At 38.9% G+C, this 21,459-nt stretch overlaps 1 protein-coding gene and 2 long non-coding RNA genes across 3 annotated transcripts in view; 1 reads left to right on the plus strand and 2 right to left on the minus strand.

Annotated features, from left to right (window-relative positions):
- Positions 1-19,751, plus strand: part of LOC114353128 (acetyl-CoA carboxylase-like) — a gene marked incomplete at its 5' end in the record, with an annotated part of 139,852 nt that extends 120,101 nt beyond the window's left edge. Inside the window, 8 exons of the mRNA XM_028304963.1 lie at positions 9,139-9,253; positions 10,298-10,475; positions 12,758-12,873; positions 13,895-13,987; positions 15,463-15,623; positions 16,765-16,938; positions 17,684-17,824; positions 18,698-19,751. Of these exons, the coding sequence (XP_028160764.1) occupies positions 9,139-9,253; positions 10,298-10,475; positions 12,758-12,873; positions 13,895-13,987; positions 15,463-15,623; positions 16,765-16,938; positions 17,684-17,824; positions 18,698-18,763 (1,044 nt within the window). The remainder of the gene's footprint in view (positions 1-9,138; positions 9,254-10,297; positions 10,476-12,757; positions 12,874-13,894; positions 13,988-15,462; positions 15,624-16,764; positions 16,939-17,683; positions 17,825-18,697) is intronic.
- LOC114353140 (uncharacterized) lies at positions 2,598-7,228 on the minus strand. Its single transcript, XR_003655917.1, has 2 exons — positions 7,011-7,228; positions 2,598-3,344 (listed from the first exon to the last, which is right to left on the minus strand). It is a non-coding gene; the product is annotated as an uncharacterized LOC114353140 (long non-coding RNA).
- On the minus strand, positions 4,151-5,555 carry LOC114353141 (uncharacterized). Its single transcript, XR_003655918.1, has 2 exons — positions 5,303-5,555; positions 4,151-4,992 (listed from the first exon to the last, which is right to left on the minus strand). It is a non-coding gene; the product is annotated as an uncharacterized LOC114353141 (long non-coding RNA).
- Positions 19,752-21,459: the final 1,708 nt, after the last annotated feature.

The following is a 21,459-nucleotide window of genomic DNA, read 5'->3' on the forward strand; positions in this document are numbered from 1 at the left end:
TTAACTGTTTAAGTATTATTTAGTTTGAAGTTTAATTGTTATTGATTTAAGACCTTGTGTAAAGACACTTAATGTGCAATAAAAAATTGAATTTGAAATAAAACTAACTGAATATTATAATATTTACGATAACCAATTACCTGGATGTGAGATGTTCCGTTTTAAAGATAAGTGTTTCTTTAAAACGGAAAACAAAATATGCATTAAAAATAAATAGAAACCTATCAGGTATAAGTTTTTATTTACATTCAAGGATTTAAGAAAGTTATAGCCAGATCTTACAATGATTGTTTTAAGCCACAAATATTCCTTAACACTTTACTAATTAATTCAATAACATATTGTTTAAATAAGTTCCGAATAAATTAAATACCTATTAAATAAGTAAAATTCGAAAGCAACTGTATGATTTTGTATTTCTCGCCCTAACTAGCTAAACTAATATCATGAGATTTACACTCATAATATCAACAATAATTGTAGAAAGGGCTACTTTTTTCTCGGGAAATTGCATAGTTACCTCGGAATGTGCGATAGCAATTTTGTGACCCGAGCGGGCAATCGCTAGTTCAAATTTTACACGAAGCCTCATATAATATTTTGTAGCGATTCTTTATTGGGTTTCAAATTGACTAAAATGCGACGTTGCCAAACGAGCGCTACGGATGCGGGTAATAAGCAATACTCAATCCTAATTGCTTTACATAGAGCTTGGTTTGCTAGGGCAAACATCTACAGTGGTGCGCCGACGCTGCTTAGACCCGAAATATGAATGAACGGGGGCGGAGCAAAATCGAGCGTGTGTGTGCAAACAATTTAGGCCCTTAAGGTGTCAAGGCGTTCGAGTCCCTGATAGTACAGTGAACAGCACATCAGGCTAGAATTCGGTCCAATTAATGCATAATATCATCTAAACTACATAAGATATCACAGTGCTTAGTTTCTTGTGCAGTCGACTGTACAAAAATTAGTAATATTGCAATATTCTCCAATTAATACAGGGTGTAGGGGATAGGTTGGCGAAAGATTAACTGTGACTGTCCCGAATTATATCTATAGCTTACGCATGCCAGAGCCGAGTTATAAACTATAATACTGTAAAGTTTCATCATAATCCGTTCAGTAGATATTGCGTGAATGAGTAAGAAACGTCAATCTTCATAAACCTCACTTATGATATTAGTAAAAAGGGTCGAGACTCGTGAAGTCTTAATATTGGAGCTTTAAGTAAACTATCTACATTTTCTTTGAAATTGTGTTAGCGATCTGCATAAAGAATGATACTTCTTCTAAGCTGTGTTTAAAAGAACTGCCGTGTTTCGCCCGAGTGGCGATAGTTAACCCTTATTTTGGATATTGCATATAATAATTTACGACTTTCATTGTTGTATTTTACAAATTCTTAATTTTTTCATCTACAACAATGTGTTCAAGCAGTCTAAACAGACACCAAGGTTTTGTTAACCTTCACCTTACATCCTGTAATATAAATTAAAAGTAATTTGTTATTCTTTAAAATCTCAATTAAGTTTTAATTTAGTTACTACATATTATTAATGTTAAAAGTTTTAGAGTGTAGTGATTGGTCACTGATTTTTCTTTTTTAAGTATATAATTTCATTTATTACATACTTAACACTTACGTGAAATTTATTATTAGCTGTAATTTAATAAAATAACTCATGTAATAGGTGTCTATGAAATAAACTCCAATTACTTAAAATAAATTTATTATTTTTTATTTTATTACAAACGGATTCTAGTAGCTAATTAAAGTAGGAAGTAAGTAATCTACATATTTGTTTTGTAGAAGTGTTCCTTCATTGGTATAGTTATTTACCTAATTAAAACGCGGAATATACATAATAGGGCAAACCCTAAATCTTATCAATCTTTTAAATAAAGAGTTGCTGAATTAGCTTGAGATACAAAAAACTCATTTTTAAAAACATGAAAAATTACTTGTAATGCCATCAGTGCTGAGGGCTGTTGGAAACATTATTTTGGTTATATTCGTCGAAATCATAGATTAAATTGAAATCCTTTACAACAAGCAATATAAATCCAAGTCTAAAAAAATTGAGTTCTGTGAATGTTCTCAAATGAACAATTAATCATACTTACATAATATTAAAACATACTATGTTATTTTACTAATCATGGTAGCTAACTAATGTATATGTTACGGTCAAAGGGATAAATGTGAAAATTATTAATAATCGCCGGTTATTATGAATAATTACCGCATGATTTGGTAAATGTGATTAATATGAGGTCATGTATGTGTGTATAAAACTAAATAGGCGGCTTAGGGGTGGCCCAAGGGCCACCCCCGCCGCTCCTTAACCTATTTTTCACTTTAAATCAAAACATTATGTTATAGGCATCATGGAAAAGTAATATTATGCAAGAAACATTCCAAACTCATTATGCCAAATTATATTAATATTATGATATCATAACGTTCAAAAGTTTGGCTGTACACGAGCACGTACACAAGATATTGTTCTCTTTTATGAAATTTGTTAGTACTAAGGTTGAATTATTAAATAATCACTGTTAAATGTGATTAATTTATCACTTTTACCGCGAATGTCGGTAATTATTCATAATGACCGGTTATTATTAATAATTTTCAATTTATCACATTAACCGTAACATATACACGAGCAAAAGTATAGAATCAAATAAGTAATATGTATCTATGGTATCAATTTAAAGTATCTAGGTACTATGTAAAATACCTTTAAGTGGTACCATATTTTTTATATTTTATCTTCTATTAATTATTTAGTTCTTACGATCGCTCGAAACAAATGGGGTGATTCCATACATTTGCTCGCGAGTGTATTGAATTATAAATATTATATCATTTTGCAATCACATAAATAATCTACTAGGTCTGAGTTCACCAATAAGCAGTTAGAGGACTTATGCCCGTTTTCAACATCAATCCCTAATTTTTAAGTGACCCCTATGGTAATAATGATTAACAGGTATTTTGTTTTCATAGGGTTCACTTAAAATTAGGTATTGATGGTGAAAATGGGCATTATACTTTTAAATCTTTAAATGTATTTATGGTACTAACTATTTATTGGTGAAACCTAAATACATTTAACCTAATTTGTAATATTGACACATTAAATTGGACAAAGTCAAATACACACTCAATTAAAATTAAATAGGTAGCGTTATTTTCAAACTATATTTGCGTCTACAAACTAAGGCTTAGTAAGAATTATCTAACATGGTAAAAGAAATTGGTAGAACCGCAACAGGCTCTGACTCGTTTGGTTTGTCAATATAGATGCTCCACGTGCGTTTTTCCAGATCGAATACACCTGTAAAATATAAAAATACTAGATGAAAACCCGGCTTCGCTCGGGTGAAATTTGACTCATAATACACAATTCTAGGTGCAAAATGTAGATAGATGTTTCTGTAGTCATCGGTTCTCAAAGAATATTAAATATACCTAGATTCATATAGCTTCGTTAGTTGTGTTTAATAAATATGGTAAATAAAAACTGCAAAAGTTTTTACACAAATTATTTTTATTTTAAATCACCATTCAAAATAAACTAAGACAAATTAACAAAACAATCAAATTCAATCGTTAATATAGGTTATGTAAATAACTCTTATTAAGGCGGTTATCACACTGCGCCGCGCTCCGCCGCGGAGCGCAGGGCGACAGATTTCATCATTGTATGCAAGTACCTCAGTTTGTATAGAAAACACGCGCGGCACTTCACACTGACAACGCGTCCGCACGCGTGATTTTTATATGAAAATCACGTTTTTCAGCGTAAAATAATGGGCTAAAATTTTTAACGAACAGGAAGTCTATAGGTACTGATAAAATTGTAACATTGTAAGACGGCTTCGAGCAGTTCGACTCTCTTCTCTGTGTTGAAGATTTTCATGCCATCCGAGTTCTCCATAAGGAAAAAGTAGAGGAAAGGTGAAAGGGTTAATATTGGGATTGGTTGATTTGAGTGTAGTTAAATGTTGAGAATATTCTTGTACAGAGAAGTCTATATTTAATGGAGGTTCACCGTTTTCTCCTACAAAGATGGCCGCTACCTCATTATTTGATGGTGTGTTATACCGACGCAAATCCAGAGATTTATGTTTATAAATCTGCATTGATACCGAATATTTGGGTCGATTTTCTGAGGCTGCTTTTAATTCCTCTTCTGCTAAAATTGCAGCCACCTTTTTGTATACTTTGACAAAAGGATTGAATTCATTGAGCATTGTTTGTAAGGACCTCATTATATTGCTTTTACATATGTTATTTCTAGAATCAGATAATCTTTCATTTAAGGCAATTATATACAATTGGTTGTATTGTGGTTTATGACCTTGCAACGGAACCATAGATCCAGTTTTTATATAAATTTGTCCTTGTACCCTATAAGTGAAAAATCCTGGAGGGAATGTGTTCAAGTTTGAATTAATGGATGCCATTGCAAATGCTGAATTATATAGTCGTATATTAACCTTAAAATGATTAGCATCAGACGTATTGCCTTTGTATTATCTAATAATAATTCTGGATCTATGTATACCTTCCCATTATGACAACAATTTTTAAAATGATTTTTAATTTTTTCACTTAAAAAATGAAGTGCTTGACATTGAACACATTCATAAATCATAGAACCAACTGAATGTACTGATACTTGAATGGTGTTATTTGAAAGTGCTAAATATAAATAGTTAGTCCTGGGGGGCTGATATTCTGTTCTAAGCCTGCTTGAATATTTATGTTTTTTTGGGGGTTTGCCCGCCATTTGATATGTTTTCTTTCTCTTCTTCTTCTAAAGAAATAAAATCACTGCTGACTGACAGCAGCTGTTTTTCCTTGTTGTTCGAAGAAGCATCATCACTGCTGACTGACAGTTGCTGTTTTTTCTTGTTGTCCGAAGAAGCATTATCAATCATCAATGAATCCTCGATTAGCGTCAACCCTTCGTTATCAACCTAAAAAGAGAAATATATTTAGGAATAGCTAATTTAAAGCTTTAATTTAAAGATTTAATTTAAAGTTTTAATGCTATATTGTGTTACTCTTATTAAACAAATTTAATAAGATGTGATGAAAAAATACACCACATGCAGGAATTGAACCTACATCCTCGACTTCTCCGTTGTCGCGCTCTTACCATCTGAGCTGAGTTTAATAAGAGAAATATATTTTATTTTTAGACAAATATTCAAATTAACACAGGCTATGCATGTGGTCATTTATTATTATTTGTCGGGTTAAATAAAAAAAAAATAAGCCGCTTACCGAGTATAATGTTGTCGCATTCCACACATCGACTGCACATTTGAATTTGTTTGCAGTTTCTTACAAATATTTTGCCATTACAAAAATTGCATGTCACTGTGCGAAACTAAATGACATTGACATTTGAACTTCAACTTTTATGGTTATGGCTAATATTCTTTTTCTGTGGTTGAATCGGCCAATATTAGTGGGTCTAGACAAAGTGCAAATTATAATCGCAAACCAGTCGAAAAGTGGTCGAAAAGCCCCTTTTTTGTATGGAGTTTTGACGGATTCGATTTTCGATTCGATCAAAAAGTGCGTTTTGTCTAAGGGGGAAGGTTAAAAGAAAAAACACATAACAAAGAGTGTATAGATGACCCACGCTGAACTGTCCCACCAAACTCAATGACAGGGGGGCGCTACCATCGTTCATCTGTATGGTTTCCAACATGGCAAATATCTGAACCAGCGATCCGGTATTGACGGTGGCGCCCCACTGTCAATGTCATCGACAGGACAGTCCAGTATTTTGGAACTATATCATAAAAATCGCGAAACGCATTTATTTATGGATCGATGACAACCCAGCAAAGAGGTAGTAAGGTTTTGGCGCTGATCGCATAGTGAGTAGTGAGTGGATAGTGAACCACTAAAGATGGCGACAGCGGTTTGTTTGAAATTGTTTGTCAGTGCCATCGGAATTTAACGAAATTCTCTATTATCCGAATTTTGCGGATATATGTTGTCGACTCAAAATCGATATTTTTTTATGCTTTGTTATTCATATAAGGTTTCGATCCAGTCTACCGTACCCCTTGACGAAATTATTAATATAGATACAGGTCAAGGAATATTCTAGAACCCCTGCCTTTTTTCCGAAATGCTAGAAAGCGCCATCTGTTAGGGAACCGTTGAACTGAATTGTACTCTGGCACAGAGTTATAAGGTAACATGAACCTGTAGTGTCACTACACATTCAAGTAATTTTGTTTTTGTAAGATTCGGTAGATGTCCCAGACATAATACTTTGATATTCGTAGGGTGCTGACGAGCCAATTTAAATGCTTGATCATTTGCGACTTGCATCAAGTGGGATTCGAACCCGCAACCACAGCAAAATGCATCTTGCAGGTGTGTGTGATGATGATGAAACTATTTTTCAATGGTTCTACTTGTTTGCTCGTTTTTCAAAGTGCCACCCCGGAAGGGGCTGAAAGGCAGGTAGGTATTTGACTGCAATCGCACCTGGTGTGAAGTGAGATGCAGTCTAGGATGGTACATTATCTTGCCCTGTTAGCTCTTGAGTGCCTTTTCACTTTCACCTTGAAAATGTGAAAATTATGAACTGATAACTTTCTATGGACTCCATGTACAAAAAACACCCTGGATTAACACATAGGTTACGTTTTACCGCGGGTAACACCGCGGGGCACAGCATTATTATTCTGTGGCACAGATAGTAACAAATAACTCACATGATAGTGGATATCAGGTCACAATTATTTATGATGTAGTTTCACACACACTCGGGGTTTCGCAGGGCCACACTGTATTTTTTAGTAGAACAGTGCTAAATGAATCTAAATTCTAATCCACAATGGCATCGCTTCAGCCAAACCACGTTTGGCTGAAGCCATCGCTTCACCAAGTGCAGGTCGGCGATGGCGACGGCGATGGCGACTATGCACGCGTTGGTTTGGCTGAAGTTTGTGCTATGGCGTCTTACCAGCAGCTATCGTTTTGATGACTGCCTCGGGTTTGGTCTGGAACACCGTGAATTCCTTCCCTGTCTCATCCGAGAGGATGTCCTGGACGTTCTTCCTGCTTTTCGGTGGTGGATACGAGTGGATTATCTCCAAGCGAGCAGCGCTGCTGTCGATTATAGGCCCTATCACTTCGGTCACATTGACGCGTTGGTATCTGTAATAAAGTAGGTAAGTATTATAATTTAATTCAATTCAATTTTGTATGTGGAAATTGAAGCTAGTCGATGGTCGTGGCGGCGTAGCATGGGTTGGCACCCGGGGCGATCACCCCCCCGTCATAAGTCCTAAGGCACCCCCTGGTACCCCCCTGGATTTTGGGGTTACCAACTGATTCGAAGATTGAAAGACAATCGCCCTCTCCCCCCCCCTGTATCATGACATAGACCGCAGATTTGCCATGCAGATGTGCCAGTGAGTACTATTCTGCGCGACNCTGTATCATGACATAGACCGCAGATTTGCCATGCAGATGTGCCAGTGAGTACTATTCTGCGCGACTTGTGTCACCCCCTGATGCTTGGCACCCGGGGCGGACCGCCCCCACCGCCCCCCCCTTACGCCGCTACTGTGTATCTGACATCACAGGCGGGTTTTGGCAACGAAAAATTGACAAAAATAGGTCCCGAGGTATTTGGCAACGTTGTGGACATTAATTGTCCCGTTGTGGAATAAAGGAGTCATGTCTCAGATTCAGTGCAATGCTGTGCAGTGCAGTGCTTCGGTAAAGGTGTTGAGGTTCTTGTTTTTAAAAATCTGTGTTTTTAGTATCAACACCAATCATCTAAACCAGTGATTCCCAAAGTTGCCTGGGCTACGACTCATCTAATACAAGTTCCCAAACTCGAACCTACCTATAAGAAATTTAACCGTTACCAATATGCCTAAGAGTAGGCGCACACCGTTGATTTTTCGTCGGCCGATAGTTTAGTCGGGCAGTTGATCAGTATGGGCATGTATGGGAGTGCGCACACTACGCCGGTTCGATTTGGCCGATTCTTCATACAATTTAAAATCGGGCACAACTATCGGCCAACTAAAAATCAACGGTGTGCGCCTACTCTTAATAAATGACTCGGATCTGTAGGGTGGTGTGTCGTTCTACAGGCAGGGCTCACTCAATGTTCGCTTGCGACCCACCACTGGGTCGTATACCCATAGTTTGGGAAACCCTGATCTAAACAGTAAACAGTTATCCCATCAAAAACAATACTTGTCAAAAAAACCATCTCGCAACTCAGTTGTTCTACGGTAAAAAGTTGTGAGATCCATGTAATACCAAGTCCAGGCCAGGAAATCTTTAACGTTTTACATAAATTATTGACTTGGCCATCGCACTAAATAATTTAATTTACACGTGTTTTCATGCGATGGCCAAGTCAATATATTTATGTAAAACGTTAAAGATTTCCTGGCCTGTAGGCCTAAGATGCGCGCCACGATAAGCGGTTATCACGCCATTTTATCGATTTTGCCCATACAAATTAACGTCGATAAAAGTTATCACGGCGCGTTATCATCTTAGGCCTACTGGACTTGGNTGTCAGTGCCATCGGAATTTAACGAAATTCTCCATTATCCGAATTTTGCGGATATATGTTGTCGACTCAAAATCGATATTTTTTTATGCTTTGTTATTCATATAAGGTTTCGATCCAGTCTACCGTACCCCTTGACGAAATTATTAATATAGAAGTATAATGAATAATAAATATTAAATAAGTATAATAATAATAAAACAGATTAAAAATAAATTTGATAATTACTACTTCCTCTCTCCTAAAATGCAGTGCCCGACAGGGTCCATAATTGTATCTTACCTTACCAATAACACCTTTTGTAAACATTATGGAAGCAATAAACTATTGAGTATTGAGTATTGAGAAGGTCAGATATTTTGGTGTTTAATCTGTACCAATTTTAATATTTTTTTAGCATTAGGTTCAGTCAAACCAACGCAATCACTCGCGATCAGCCGGCGTGCAGCGATGGCAATCAATGCAATAGGTTTGGCTGAACCTTAAGAGTGTATCCCTAACTAAATGTTTAATAACTGTCAATTTTGATTGCTATACCAATGTTTCTACACAGGTGTGGTTCCCCGACTCCGCCTACAAGACATCCGAGGCCATCAATGACTTCTCCCGCGAGAACCTGCCCATCATCATCTTCGCCAACTGGCGCGGGTTCAGCGGTGGTCAGAAGGGTAAGTTAATGCCTTAAAAAGCTTATTATTTCATTATTTAGTGTTATCGATTTTTTTTTTCTTTTTACCTTTGAAACTGCAGATTATAACTGCTACTTATAAAGGAAGTTTGGAATAGAATAGAAAAGTTTTTGACACAAAATTAACAAATAATTAAGTTTATAATTTTAAATCAATAGTTATTTTATTAAACAAACTTATATTGTACAAATTATAATTTTTTTTTTTATTTCTACCAAAACAATAGAATTTTTCTGTATACTAAACAATTTTTTATCCAATTAATCGATGGTCTTCAAATTAATAAATTCTACGTGTAAACTATTGTTATCCCTCTCACGCAAAGCTAGATGTCAACATGTGTGACAGTGTCAGACTCGTAACTACGTTATTAAAGTTTCGGAGTAACCCTGAAAGTCTTAATATTCAAAATCGAACTGCCAGTCCTCGAAACGGCGCAGTCCGATACCAATGCGATTATCACACTGCACCGCGCTCCGCCGCGGTACGCGGGACGACAGATTTAATAATTATATGCAAGTACCTCAGTTTGTATAGAAAACACGCGCGGCACAACACACTGACAACGCGTTTGCGCGCGGGATTTTTTATATGTCGCCACGCGGACCGCGACGGAGCGCGGTGCAGTGTGATAATCGCATACGGTACCCAATAGGCTAGTTTCCTAAAAAAAATTTTTTAGTCCGTCATGTTTAATATCAAAAAATATTGGACACATATATTTTTATTTGTCAATCTAACAAATAATTACATAGTTATGGTGCCGTGAAGTTCCGCACGACGTCACAACGTGCGGCACTTTTATGCACGCATTGACGTCACGGGCCTCTTCTTATGAACTTTGGCGCGTTTTGTCTCTTTAAATTTTCATTAGTTTGAAAAAGTGAAAAATACGTGTAGAGTATTTTTTGATAAGTTAACTGACGGACTAATTAAAACTCTTGCTATTGACCCAGGAAACATCCCTATTTAGATATTGTTGGGTTATTTTTGCCACCATTTTCAATTAAAATTCTTTCACAGACATGTACGAACAAATCCTGAAGTTCGGTGCGGAGATCGTGCGAGCCTTAAGGGGGGCCACAGCACCCGTCATAGTCTATATCCCCCCCGGGGCCGAACTAAGGGGCGGCGCGTGGGCGGTCGTCGACCCCAGCGTCAACTCGCTCAGGATGGAGATGTATGCGGATCCAGAAGCCAGGTGAGCGAGGGAGATAGATATAGGGAGAGAGAGAGAAAGGGAGATAGATATACAGTGGGAGAAGAGAGCGTCAACTCGCTAAGGATGGAGATGTATGCAGATCCAGAGGCCAGGTGAGCGAGGGAGATAGATAAAGGGAGAGAGAGAGAAAGGGAGATAGATATACAGTGGGAGAAGAGAGCGTCAACTCGCTAAGGATGGAGATGTATGCAGATCCAGAGGCCAGGTGAGCGAGGGAGATAGATAAAGGGAGAGAGAGAGAAAGGGAGATAGATATACAGTGGGAGAAGAGAGCGTCAACTCGCTAAGGATGGAGATGTATGCAGATCCAGAGGCCAGGTGAGCGAGGGAGATAGATAAAGGGAGAGAGAGAGAAAGGGAGATAGATATACAGTGGGAGAAGAGAGCGTCAACTCGCTAAGGATGGAGATGTATGCAGATCCAGAGGCCAGGTGAGCGAGGGAGATAGATAAAGGGAGAGAGAGAGAAAGGGAGATAGATATACAGTGGGAGAAGAGAGCGTCAACTCGCTAAGGATGGAGATGTATGCAGATCCAGAGGCCAGGTGAGCGAGGGAGATAGATAAAGGGAGAGAGAGAGAAAGGGAGATAGATATACAGTGGGAGAAGAGAGCGTCAACTCGCTAAGGATGGAGATGTATGCAGATCCAGAGGCCAGGTGAGCGAGGGAGATAGATAAAGGGAGAGAGAGAGAAAGGGAGATAGATATACAGTGGGAGAAGAGAGCGTCAACTCGCTAAGGATGGAGATGTATGCAGATCCAGAGGCCAGGTGAGCGAGGGAGATAGATAAAGGGAGAGAGAGAGAAAGGGAGATAGATATACAGTGGGAGAAGAGAGCGTCAACTCGCTAAGGATGGAGATGTATGCAGATCCAGAGGCCAGGTGAGCGAGGGAGATAGATAAAGGGAGAGAGAGAGAAAGGGAGATAGATATACAGTGGGAGAAGAGAGCGTCAACTCGCTAAGGATGGAGATGTATGCAGATCCAGAGGCCAGGTGAGCGAGGTAGATAGATAGAGGGAAAGAGAGAGAGAAACACGGCGTAGAACGTCCACCCACATGGTGGAGCGATGACCTCATAAAGGTAGCAGGTAGGCGCTGGATGCTGGATGGACCCCGAGGCCAGGTGAGCGAGGGAGATAGATACATAGGGAGAGAGAGAGAGAGACAAGCTACTAATGGAGATGTATGCTGATGCGGCCAGGTGAGTGAGGGAGAGAGATACATAGAGGGAGAGAGAGAAACACAAGCTACTAATGTGAGCTGAGTGCGTCAACTCGCTACGCATGGAGTTGTATGCGGATCCAGAAGCCAGGTGAGCGAGGGAGATAGATAGAGGGAGAGAGGAGTGAGGGAGATAGATACACAGCTATAGGAGAGACTCATTTACAAACACGCGCTTCATACAACCCGGTCGAGTTGCATGTAGTGCAGCCGTGACGTCACATCGAGCCTCTGGTATGGATGGGGTGAACACGGGAAGGTGACGAGTTAGCTCGATCGGTTTGTACAGTCACGGAATGAAAAGGTTCGTCAGTTTTCAAATTGATTCCTTCAACGAATCGCGAGCACATATTACCTTTTGAATGAAACTATGTTACAGAATAATCTCGAGTTAGAGAAAATAATCTTTAACTGTTCGCCAGTAAAGTTCAAAATTATTCAGATCAAAGTTGTTTGACGATTTAACTTGTCAAGAAGATTATGTATTATGATTGATAAACTAAAACCTTCTTGTTGGTTCAACCTGCCATTATCTATTAAATAAAAAAAAATACATTTTGTAACATTGCACTGATGGGATAGAAAATTAAACAAGCAAAACCTTATTCGTTAGCAAACGTCATATTTATTTAAATGTTAGCAGCACTGTTTCTTGCACGGTTATGTTGGCAGGTTTGACTTACAGTACCTAGTGCAAGCGAAAACCGACACTAAGGTGACGAACCTTTTCATTCCGCGACTGTACTATGCCGACCCCGAGGCCAGGTGAGTGAGAGAGATTGATACATAGAGGGAGAGACTCTCCCTCTATGTATTTGTATGATGTCCTCTATGTATGACACCCTGTATTTGTTGTATAACTAGCAAAAAATTAAAACAATATTAAAATTATATTTTTCTATAGCCAAGATCAATACAGTTTCTTGTAGTATCGCTGTTATTTTTAGGTTTTGTTCGCAAGTTTAGTATAACAAATTATTAGGTTGAGAATCTAGAGAAAACAATATTGTTAAGCATGAATTACTATTTCCCACCAGGGGCGGAGTGCTGGAAGCCGAGGGTATAGTAGAAGTGAAGTTCAAACAGCGCGACATCCTCAAGACAATGCACAGGATGGACCCCGAACTGTTGCGTCAGAGCGCTAGGATCGCGGGTAAGCAACACTCTCATCATCATCATCATCATCTCAGCCATAGGACGTCCACTGCTGAACATAGGCCTCCCCCAATGCTTTCCATGTTGCCCGGTTGGTAGCGGCCTGCGTCCAGCGCTTTCCTGCTACCTTTACGATGACGTCGGTCCACCTTGTGGGTGGACGTCCCACGCAACACTCTAAATACACATTATCTACGGCGTTTCTTACGCTACGGGCATTCTTCTATGCATACGGGTCAATTTTGAAACATCTGAAACATTGTATTTGTCTAAAGAACTGGACAAACCTCTAGAAGATTTAAGACACTACTAAAGTCCGTTCGCCGAGCAGATAGAATTTCGTCCAATGACCCCAAGCTACCCATCCTTATCGCTTGCGCGTAATGGGGATGTTGCCTGGGTCAAAAAGCAAGAGTTTTAATAAGTCCGTCAGTTAACTTATCAAAAAATACTCTACACGTATTTTTCACTTTTTCAAACTAATGAAAATTTAAAGAGATAAAGCGCCCCAAAGTTCATAAGAAGAGGCCCGTGACGTCAACGCTTGCTTAAAAATGCCGCACGTTGTGACGTCGTGCGCAACTTCAACGCACCATAACTATGTAATTATTTGTTAGATTGACAAATAAAAATATATGTGTCCAATATTTTTTGATATTAAACATTACGGACTAAAAAAATTTTTTTAGGCAACTAGCCTATTGTATTGCTGTCGCGACTGTGCGACGGGCGGCCGCAGTGAGTGTGCGAGCGCGACAGCAATTACGCGCGAGCGATAAGCTTGGGGTCATTGGACGAAATTTTATGTGCTCGGCGACCGGACTTTATTCAACGATAAGCAGGCGATGGCGCCTATAAATGGTAGACAAGGCAATTACTATTAAGTAGTCATGACTTGTCCACCCTATGACATCGTCTTATCGTTAAATTTTGGGACACGATGTATGTACTAAATTAATAAGTAAATGTTAACTTTAGTTAGGCAAATGTATGAATTAAAAAATGTTGTTTATTTCCAGAATTAAAAGAACAAATCAAGGAAATATCGAAGAATCTCGACCGACGCGGCTCCATCGACGATGTGTTGATCAAGACCGACGTCGGTAAACAAGGTACGTATGGGACTATTCCCACCTCTCGTTCCCACCGCTGCAACCCCTGTGTAGCCAGGATCTACAGCTTGACCGCCAATAACCCAACCAGTGAAGGTCAAGTGTGTCCCGGGGGAAAGTTAAACTGTCATTGGACCCGCAACATCCGGTCATTTAGTCTCCACTGCAGGAGCGCGACCCTCTAATTGACCAGAGGCAAATGGAGGATTTGTCCTACACTCCCCACGCTGGCCAGACGGGTTGGGGAGGCCTGATGCTCGCATATTTGTCCCTTAGTCCACGAGAAAAGTGGGCGTGTTTTTACAGATTAGAATAGAAGCACGCACGCCAACCTATGGCCGCCTATATACAGGGTGGAATTTTGTAATGCCACCTGAAGGGAAAATTGAATGCAGTTCTTTTTCTTTTCAAAAATAAAGGAATGTTTTCTTTCAGTAAAATTTTCTATCTGCAGTATTAAGAGTACTTTCCCTCCAGGTAGCATTACAAAATTCCACCCTGTATAGCGCCTGAGTTAGTGCCTGAGATATAAGAGCTGCACGGGTATTGTTGTGACGTCAAACGTCAGCAAACCTTTAGAAAGAAAGAAAGAAAGAAACATTTATTGCCATGGACATCACAAAAGACAAAAGAGGTAAATTTAAAAAAAAGCAAATAAGACAGAGGTGACATAAAACATACAATGAATGAGCAAGTAAACTAAGCAGTGCCACCTTGGCGCACAGCGATGCCCATCGCAATGGGACCCCACTCAGCATATGCCGTGGCCCCCGGTGAGGGAGGCCACGACGCTGGTTTTCAGTGTGCCCCATGCCGAGTGGGAGTCACGGACACTAACCTTTAACTTTAGATGTGCTTCAGATTTGAATAGAGCATACAAATCATATACCCCTCCCGTGCCGCTCCCACACCTCAGGCTCTGACTTAGTATGCGCACAGAATAATAATAAGTACTACGTACAAAAGTTTTACTTCGCGAAGGTATTTAAAAAAATGTATGCTCAATGTCATTAACAATATGGTGTAATTTAGCTTGTCTTAAGAGTCAAGCACCATTTTGTTGACAAACGTCAGTGATCGGTACTGCGCCGAAGCTATAGGGCTGACTTCGGTAAAATGATGTGACGTGTGGTGCCAAACTGCAGAAAATGGCGGAGGAAATACATGAATAAGCATGTTATCATGAATAATATTAACCACTTATTTACCTCTCAGTGTCTTCAGGCAACTTAAAAAAGTACCTACATTCTGGGTTTTTATTTTTTTCCATCATACACAAGAATACGCGTGCGTGAGTCAATGCTCGCTCGTATGTGAGGCCTTGTCGAATAGTAATCCTGTAGGGTGTCATCGTGCTTGTTTTGTTTTCGATGTAAACTCGCGGAGGTGAACAGGCCTGCTAAAACGTAGAGCCAATTTGACAGAGCGAAGTCTGTCGGGTCCGCTAGTAATAATATTTCTATATTTCCCCACAGCGGAATCCAAAGTGCGCGAGCTAGAAACAGAACTCCTCGCCGCCGAGAAGGCAGTAAAAGCCCGTGAGAAGGAGCTCAGCCCGATCTACCACGAGGTCGCGGTGCAATTCGCGGAACTACACGACACGGCTGAAAGGATGCTGGAGAAAGGATGCATATTTGTGAGTGTCGGGGTCTGATAGACCCCAGAGTAGTATTTGATAGATTGATATAAAACATCTATTTGCATAAAGATGAGTAGTATAGACTAGGCAGTGTTTTTCAACCTTTTTCATGACACGACCCCCCTAGTATGAAAAAATATTTGTCGACCCCTCGACCGTCCGCTTTTTTTTCATGCATTTTATAATGTTACAATGATGTTGTAGGGACCGAATACTTCAATCCATACAACATTTTAATGAATTTGCATAATTCGATTTCGGATAATCCTGTCTTTATAACTAATGTTTTTTTACTGACGTAGTTTTTACGACCTCTCGCGACCCCCATGGGGAGCCGGAGAGCCTCTATAGAGAGGCTTCGCGACCCACAGGTTGAAAAACACTGAGCATTTACTTGTAATAGAACAACGATGCGTTCTAGTGTATCACCCTTTCAAGAACCAAACATCGTAGATTTTCCCTGTATTGTACCATTCGTAAGCATATTACATTACATACGAATGCTTGAGAAAATGCTCTAGTCTATACTCACCTTACCAGAAACACACCAAAATGTTACTCTCCTGTAGCGGTATCTGATTGACCCCAGTTTTAATTAGTGCTTTGTCATGATGTCTAATTGACCCGTGTCTATTTGTGTTTCCACCCCAACAGTGGGGTCTAATAAGCCCGAAAAGTAGATATGTATTTGTGAGTGTTATACCCCGCCAGAGGGGTTATGAGTTACCCCAGTACTGATATAATTTGTCAGTTTTAGGATGGGGTCTAATTCAATCCCAGTTTACGTGTTTACGCTTGTAATAACAAGCGTAGTTTCAATCTAAATTAAAATTTGCAATTTTGCAAGAAAGGTTGCTTATTTATGAGTGATGGGATTTGATGTACCCCACTGTCGGTATTTGTGAGTTTTTCACCCCACCAGTGGGGTCTAATATAACCCCAGTGGATCTAATTCCTGATTTTCAAGTAAATTAATCTGGTTCCTAATACGTTACACGTTAAAAATATGTAATTTTCTCAATTCTCAATAGTTTATTGCTTCCATTTTCAACCTTACTTGCTGTCAACAGATAGACTAGTAGGCTACAAAAGATATTTTCTAATATACAAAACTCACCCTTACCCCTTTACCCCACAGGACATAATCCCATGGCGCGACTCCCGCCGGCTGCTGTACTGGCGTCTCAAGCGCCTCCTCCGACAGAACGAGCAGGAACGAAGGGTCCAAGCGGCCATGGGACCCACTATGGACCAGGGGGCCGCCGCCGCTACGCTTAGAAGGTGGTGCGCGGAGGACAAAGGAGAAACCCAGGTATGTTTTGGACCCTTGGCCCCCTACTTTGGACACCTTGGCCCCCTATGGACTATGGACCCCTATTATGAATCCCTTGTTCCCTACTAAGGACCCATTGGCCCCCTACTTTGGACCCATTGGCTCCCTACTTTGGACCCCTGGACCCCTACTATGGACCCTGGTCCCCTAATATGAGCCCTTGGCCTTCTAATATGGATCAGGGGGCCGCCGCTGCTACGCTTAGAAGGTGGTGCGCGGAGGACAAAGGAGAAACTCAGGTATAGTTTGGACCCCTGGCCCCCTACTTTGGACCCCTGGCCCCCAACTATGGACCCCCTGGCCCCCTACTAAGGGTCCAAGCTGCGATGGGATCCACTTTGGACCAGGGGGCCGCCGCTGCTACGCTTAGAAGGTGGTGCGCGGAAGATAAAGGAGAAACCCAGGTATGTATATGCGAATGGTCCAACTGGTTCCTACTTTGGACCTCCTGGCCCCCTACTATGGATCCCTGTTCCCCACTAAGGACCCACTGGCCCCCTTCTATGGACCCTGGTCCTCTTCATTTTTGATTCGATCACTTAAAGAAACACCTAGAATAGCCCTTTCCATCATAAAGGTAGCAGGAAGGCGCTGGATGCAGGCCGCTACCAACCGGCCAATAAGAAAATCATTGGGGGATGCCTATGTTCGTCCTGTGGCTAAAATGATGATGACCAATGACGTAATTTCACGGTGGTTGTTTAAACACGCCTTTTGCCCACAGTCCCACCAGTGGGAACACGACAACGAGGCTGTATGCAAGTGGTTAGAAGCCCAGGCTGCCGATGACAATTCAGTGCTGGAGAGAAACCTGCGAGCCATTAAGCAAGACTCTGTACTGCAGACCGTCAACTCGCTTGTATTGGTAAGTAAATAAATACATTTTTATTTTATTTACACACATAGATTGTTTTGTCCTCGAAGACGCGCCCCACCATACTTCCGTTCCGCTAATGTTTGAGTGTTATCGGTACACGCTAAATGATCAATGAGTGCACACGCACACTACAGTAATGCCTTACAGATTGCTCGGACCACACTCCCCGCACCCCGCGCGACCGAAAACATTGCTGGGGCGCGTCCGAGTGGATGAAACGACCTGTGCTATGGGCCATAGTTACAGCCCATTTCTGGTTATATTGTCGTCTTGTTTTATCCTAAAGAATCGCCATTTGATGAGAGCGAGAGAAAAAAACAAAATAGGTAGCTGGAACTGGAGCCCACTGTACTTTTACTATTTTAACAAGCAGTTACATAACTGTCTGAGATCGTCGGTCACTGGATGCAGGCCGCTACCAACCGGGATATGTGGAAATCATTGGGGGAGGCCTATGTACAGCAGTGGACGTCCTATGGCTGAAACGATGATAATGATGATGATGACGTAACTGTTTATTGTTGGTCTAGTAGAGATATTGGGTTCACGTCCTAAATGGAAAACAATAATAATGAGAGATTTCATCGTTAATGATTCCGTGCCACTAGCTGTGATGAAAAACGATCAGTCAGTATAAATTCCAGTAAACAGAAACTAATATTTAAAACTGTTATTTATAAACAAGTTTTTTTGTTCATAATACTGGTAGTATAAAACTGGTACTATAATTATTAATTTTTAACTTCAAAATTTAGTAGATTTAGAAAAAATATAACTTACAACTTGTGCAAGTTATTTTTAAAAATATGACCTTGAATCTTTCGAGAAATATTATTATAATTAAAATTTATATTTTTTCAGGAACTAACACCTTCCCAACGCGCCGAGTTCATAAGAAATTTGTCATCATTAGACTTGGACCAGTAAAGCTTATTTCCCAAATAATACCCACAATATTTGCATTATAATATGAAACACATTATTTTAAATAATGATACAGTTTTATCATTAATACAATTTGTAATGATAGTGATTTTATTTTCATAAATAGTGTTGTAAACGTTAAATGGCTGATATATTTCATATCGCTATAGATAGGAGAGGCATGTTTCAATAATATACGTAATATACATATAATAATGTATTAGAAATAATGAATTGCTTATAGAAACGCTTATATGCAATATTTTTTTCAAATTAAAAAACGTCTTACATTTATTTCCGTTGCTGATTTTGTGGGTTTTAATAATTAGTTGATTTTATGTTTTTATAACATAATTTACCAATTAATAAAACACAGGTAAGCTATACTTTATTTTTCTAGAGAATACGTTATTTGCAACGCCAATTATTAGTATCATTAAAGATTGTAATTATTATTTAGACATCTTAATGATAAAAATAAACAGTGTGATATATTCTCTACTAAAATAAGTCGTTGTATAGTATAAGTAGATTAGTTCTTACAGATTTATTTATTTTATATTTGCGAACAAATTATAATTCATTATATTGATAAATGAATGTATGAATGGTTATTTGGTAGAAATCAAACATGAGTTTAATTATTAACTGCTATAAATAAATACTTGCAGGTATGAAATAAATTCAATAATTAATGATAAATTGCAAAACATGACAATTTTTAATGAATGGCCTTCAAACATTCCAAGGGTTTCTTTGAAATTGATTTTGAATGAAATAAAATTAAATCTTCATATTCAATTTATTTATAATTATTTTTAAACAAACATTCGGGTCTTATGCCATAGTTTTATCACAATCTTCTATTAGCCATAGTAAACGATTGTTTATAATATACCCGACAGCGTAGAAGAGGGTAATGTGTTTTTTATATTTTTACGCGTAATTATGTCAGTTTTTGAAATCTTTTAGGTGCTTTTGTATGAAAAAATCACAAATTGTTTCAAAATACATATTCTAGGTGCAGCACTTAACTTAGTTAGTGCCTGAGGTATGGGAGTTTTGAGAAATTGCAACAAAATATTGACATTGTATGTGTAAACAAACAATACCATCCATTAAAGGCTCCAGACATCAGTGTGGAGCAGAATCAGCGCAATAAAAAAATAGCGCAATATCTTGTTGTAATTTCTTACAAAACTTGCGCGCAAAAAGCAAATCTAGTATGTAAATCATCAAACTTCTAACGCTCGTAACTCAGTTCAGACTGAGTTTAGAGGTATACATGTCATAGTAAGTTTGGTTTATTTCACTATTTTGTAATCAAAAAACAAAGTTTGGTCGATGGCCGCGCGAAAAAAAAAAGACGCCACCTTCCATACAAAATCTGGCATTGCCTTTGTATGCTCCGTCACGTCTTAATATGTCAATGTCACCCCCACCCATACCTCAAGCACTGACTGAGGTAAGCGTACCTTAATATATTTCACTATGGTGTACGTTTGTATTTTTCACGAAACCTATAGCTGTCTTCAAACTATTCCTATGTTAGCACAATTATTTACATTCCTATACTTAGTTATATTCCTTTATTATGTTTGTTTGTTGATTTGTTATCTGTTTGTGATTACGTTTTTATTTTAATTATGTCGTTGGCATTGTTTTCATGTTATACAGGGTGTTTTAATCGCAAAGTTTTTTTCAGTTGTCTTCACAAAATAATCAGTTTTTTTTTCACTTAATATTTTAAAGTTCTAACCGAATAAACATTTTTCTCTCTTTCCTTCTTTAATCAACATCAAAACACTCTTTAAACACACACACTGTTTAATCATGAAAACCAAAATGCTATCGATAAAAATCGGCATTATATGAACACAAAATCGAATGAAATTCGATGAGTGCAATCGATTTTTCGGCAAAACTTAGTTGTATAACTTGCTGTGTCGAAATATAACAAAAGTTTACACAAACAAAAATAATTTGGTACATTTTGAATGAAAGTGGTGCTTTTTCAGTTTCGTTTTCGATGTAATTAGTTATACGGTTTTGCCAATTTTAGTTCAATGCATGTTATGTTTAGTGAGTAATACCCCGTTTTCTGAAAATTCAATCGAATTGCAATACAGCAATATATTTTATCATCATCATCAGATAATTTAGTCTCCACTGCAGGAGTACCGCCCTCTCTAATTGACCAGAGGCAAGAGGATTTGTCCTACACTCCCCACGCTGGCCAGACGGGTTGGGGATGTTATTTTATTTAGTAGGACAACCTATATTATATTATTATGCATTTAAATATGTTTATCCGTTATTATAATTAGAGAAACTTGAATAATTCAATGGAAAATTCAGAAAGCGGGGTAGCCTATTTATTTTTGTAAAATAGGCAACAATACGATGGTTTAAATTATTTATAAATAATTAGGGATGGTACGGTCGTAGGGGGCGGATAGTGACACGTTGCTATAGATGTAGTGTTATGTAATAAATGATTAAAAAATATTTAATTCTTTTATTTAAATTCACTGTGTTGTAAAGTCCGGTCGCCGAGCAGATAGAATTTCGTCCAATGATCCCAAGCTACCCATAGCATCTTTATCGCTCGCGCGTAATTATATTGCTGTCGCGCTCGCACACACTGCGGCCGCTCGTCGCACAGTCGCGACAGCAATTTTACGCGCGAGCGATAAGGA

The sequence above is a fragment of the Ostrinia furnacalis genome, unplaced genomic scaffold (genome assembly GCF_004193835.3).
Source record: "Ostrinia furnacalis isolate ACB-3 unplaced genomic scaffold, ASM419383v2 OfSCF1629, whole genome shotgun sequence".
NCBI classification, from domain to species: domain Eukaryota; kingdom Metazoa; phylum Arthropoda; class Insecta; order Lepidoptera; family Crambidae; genus Ostrinia; species Ostrinia furnacalis.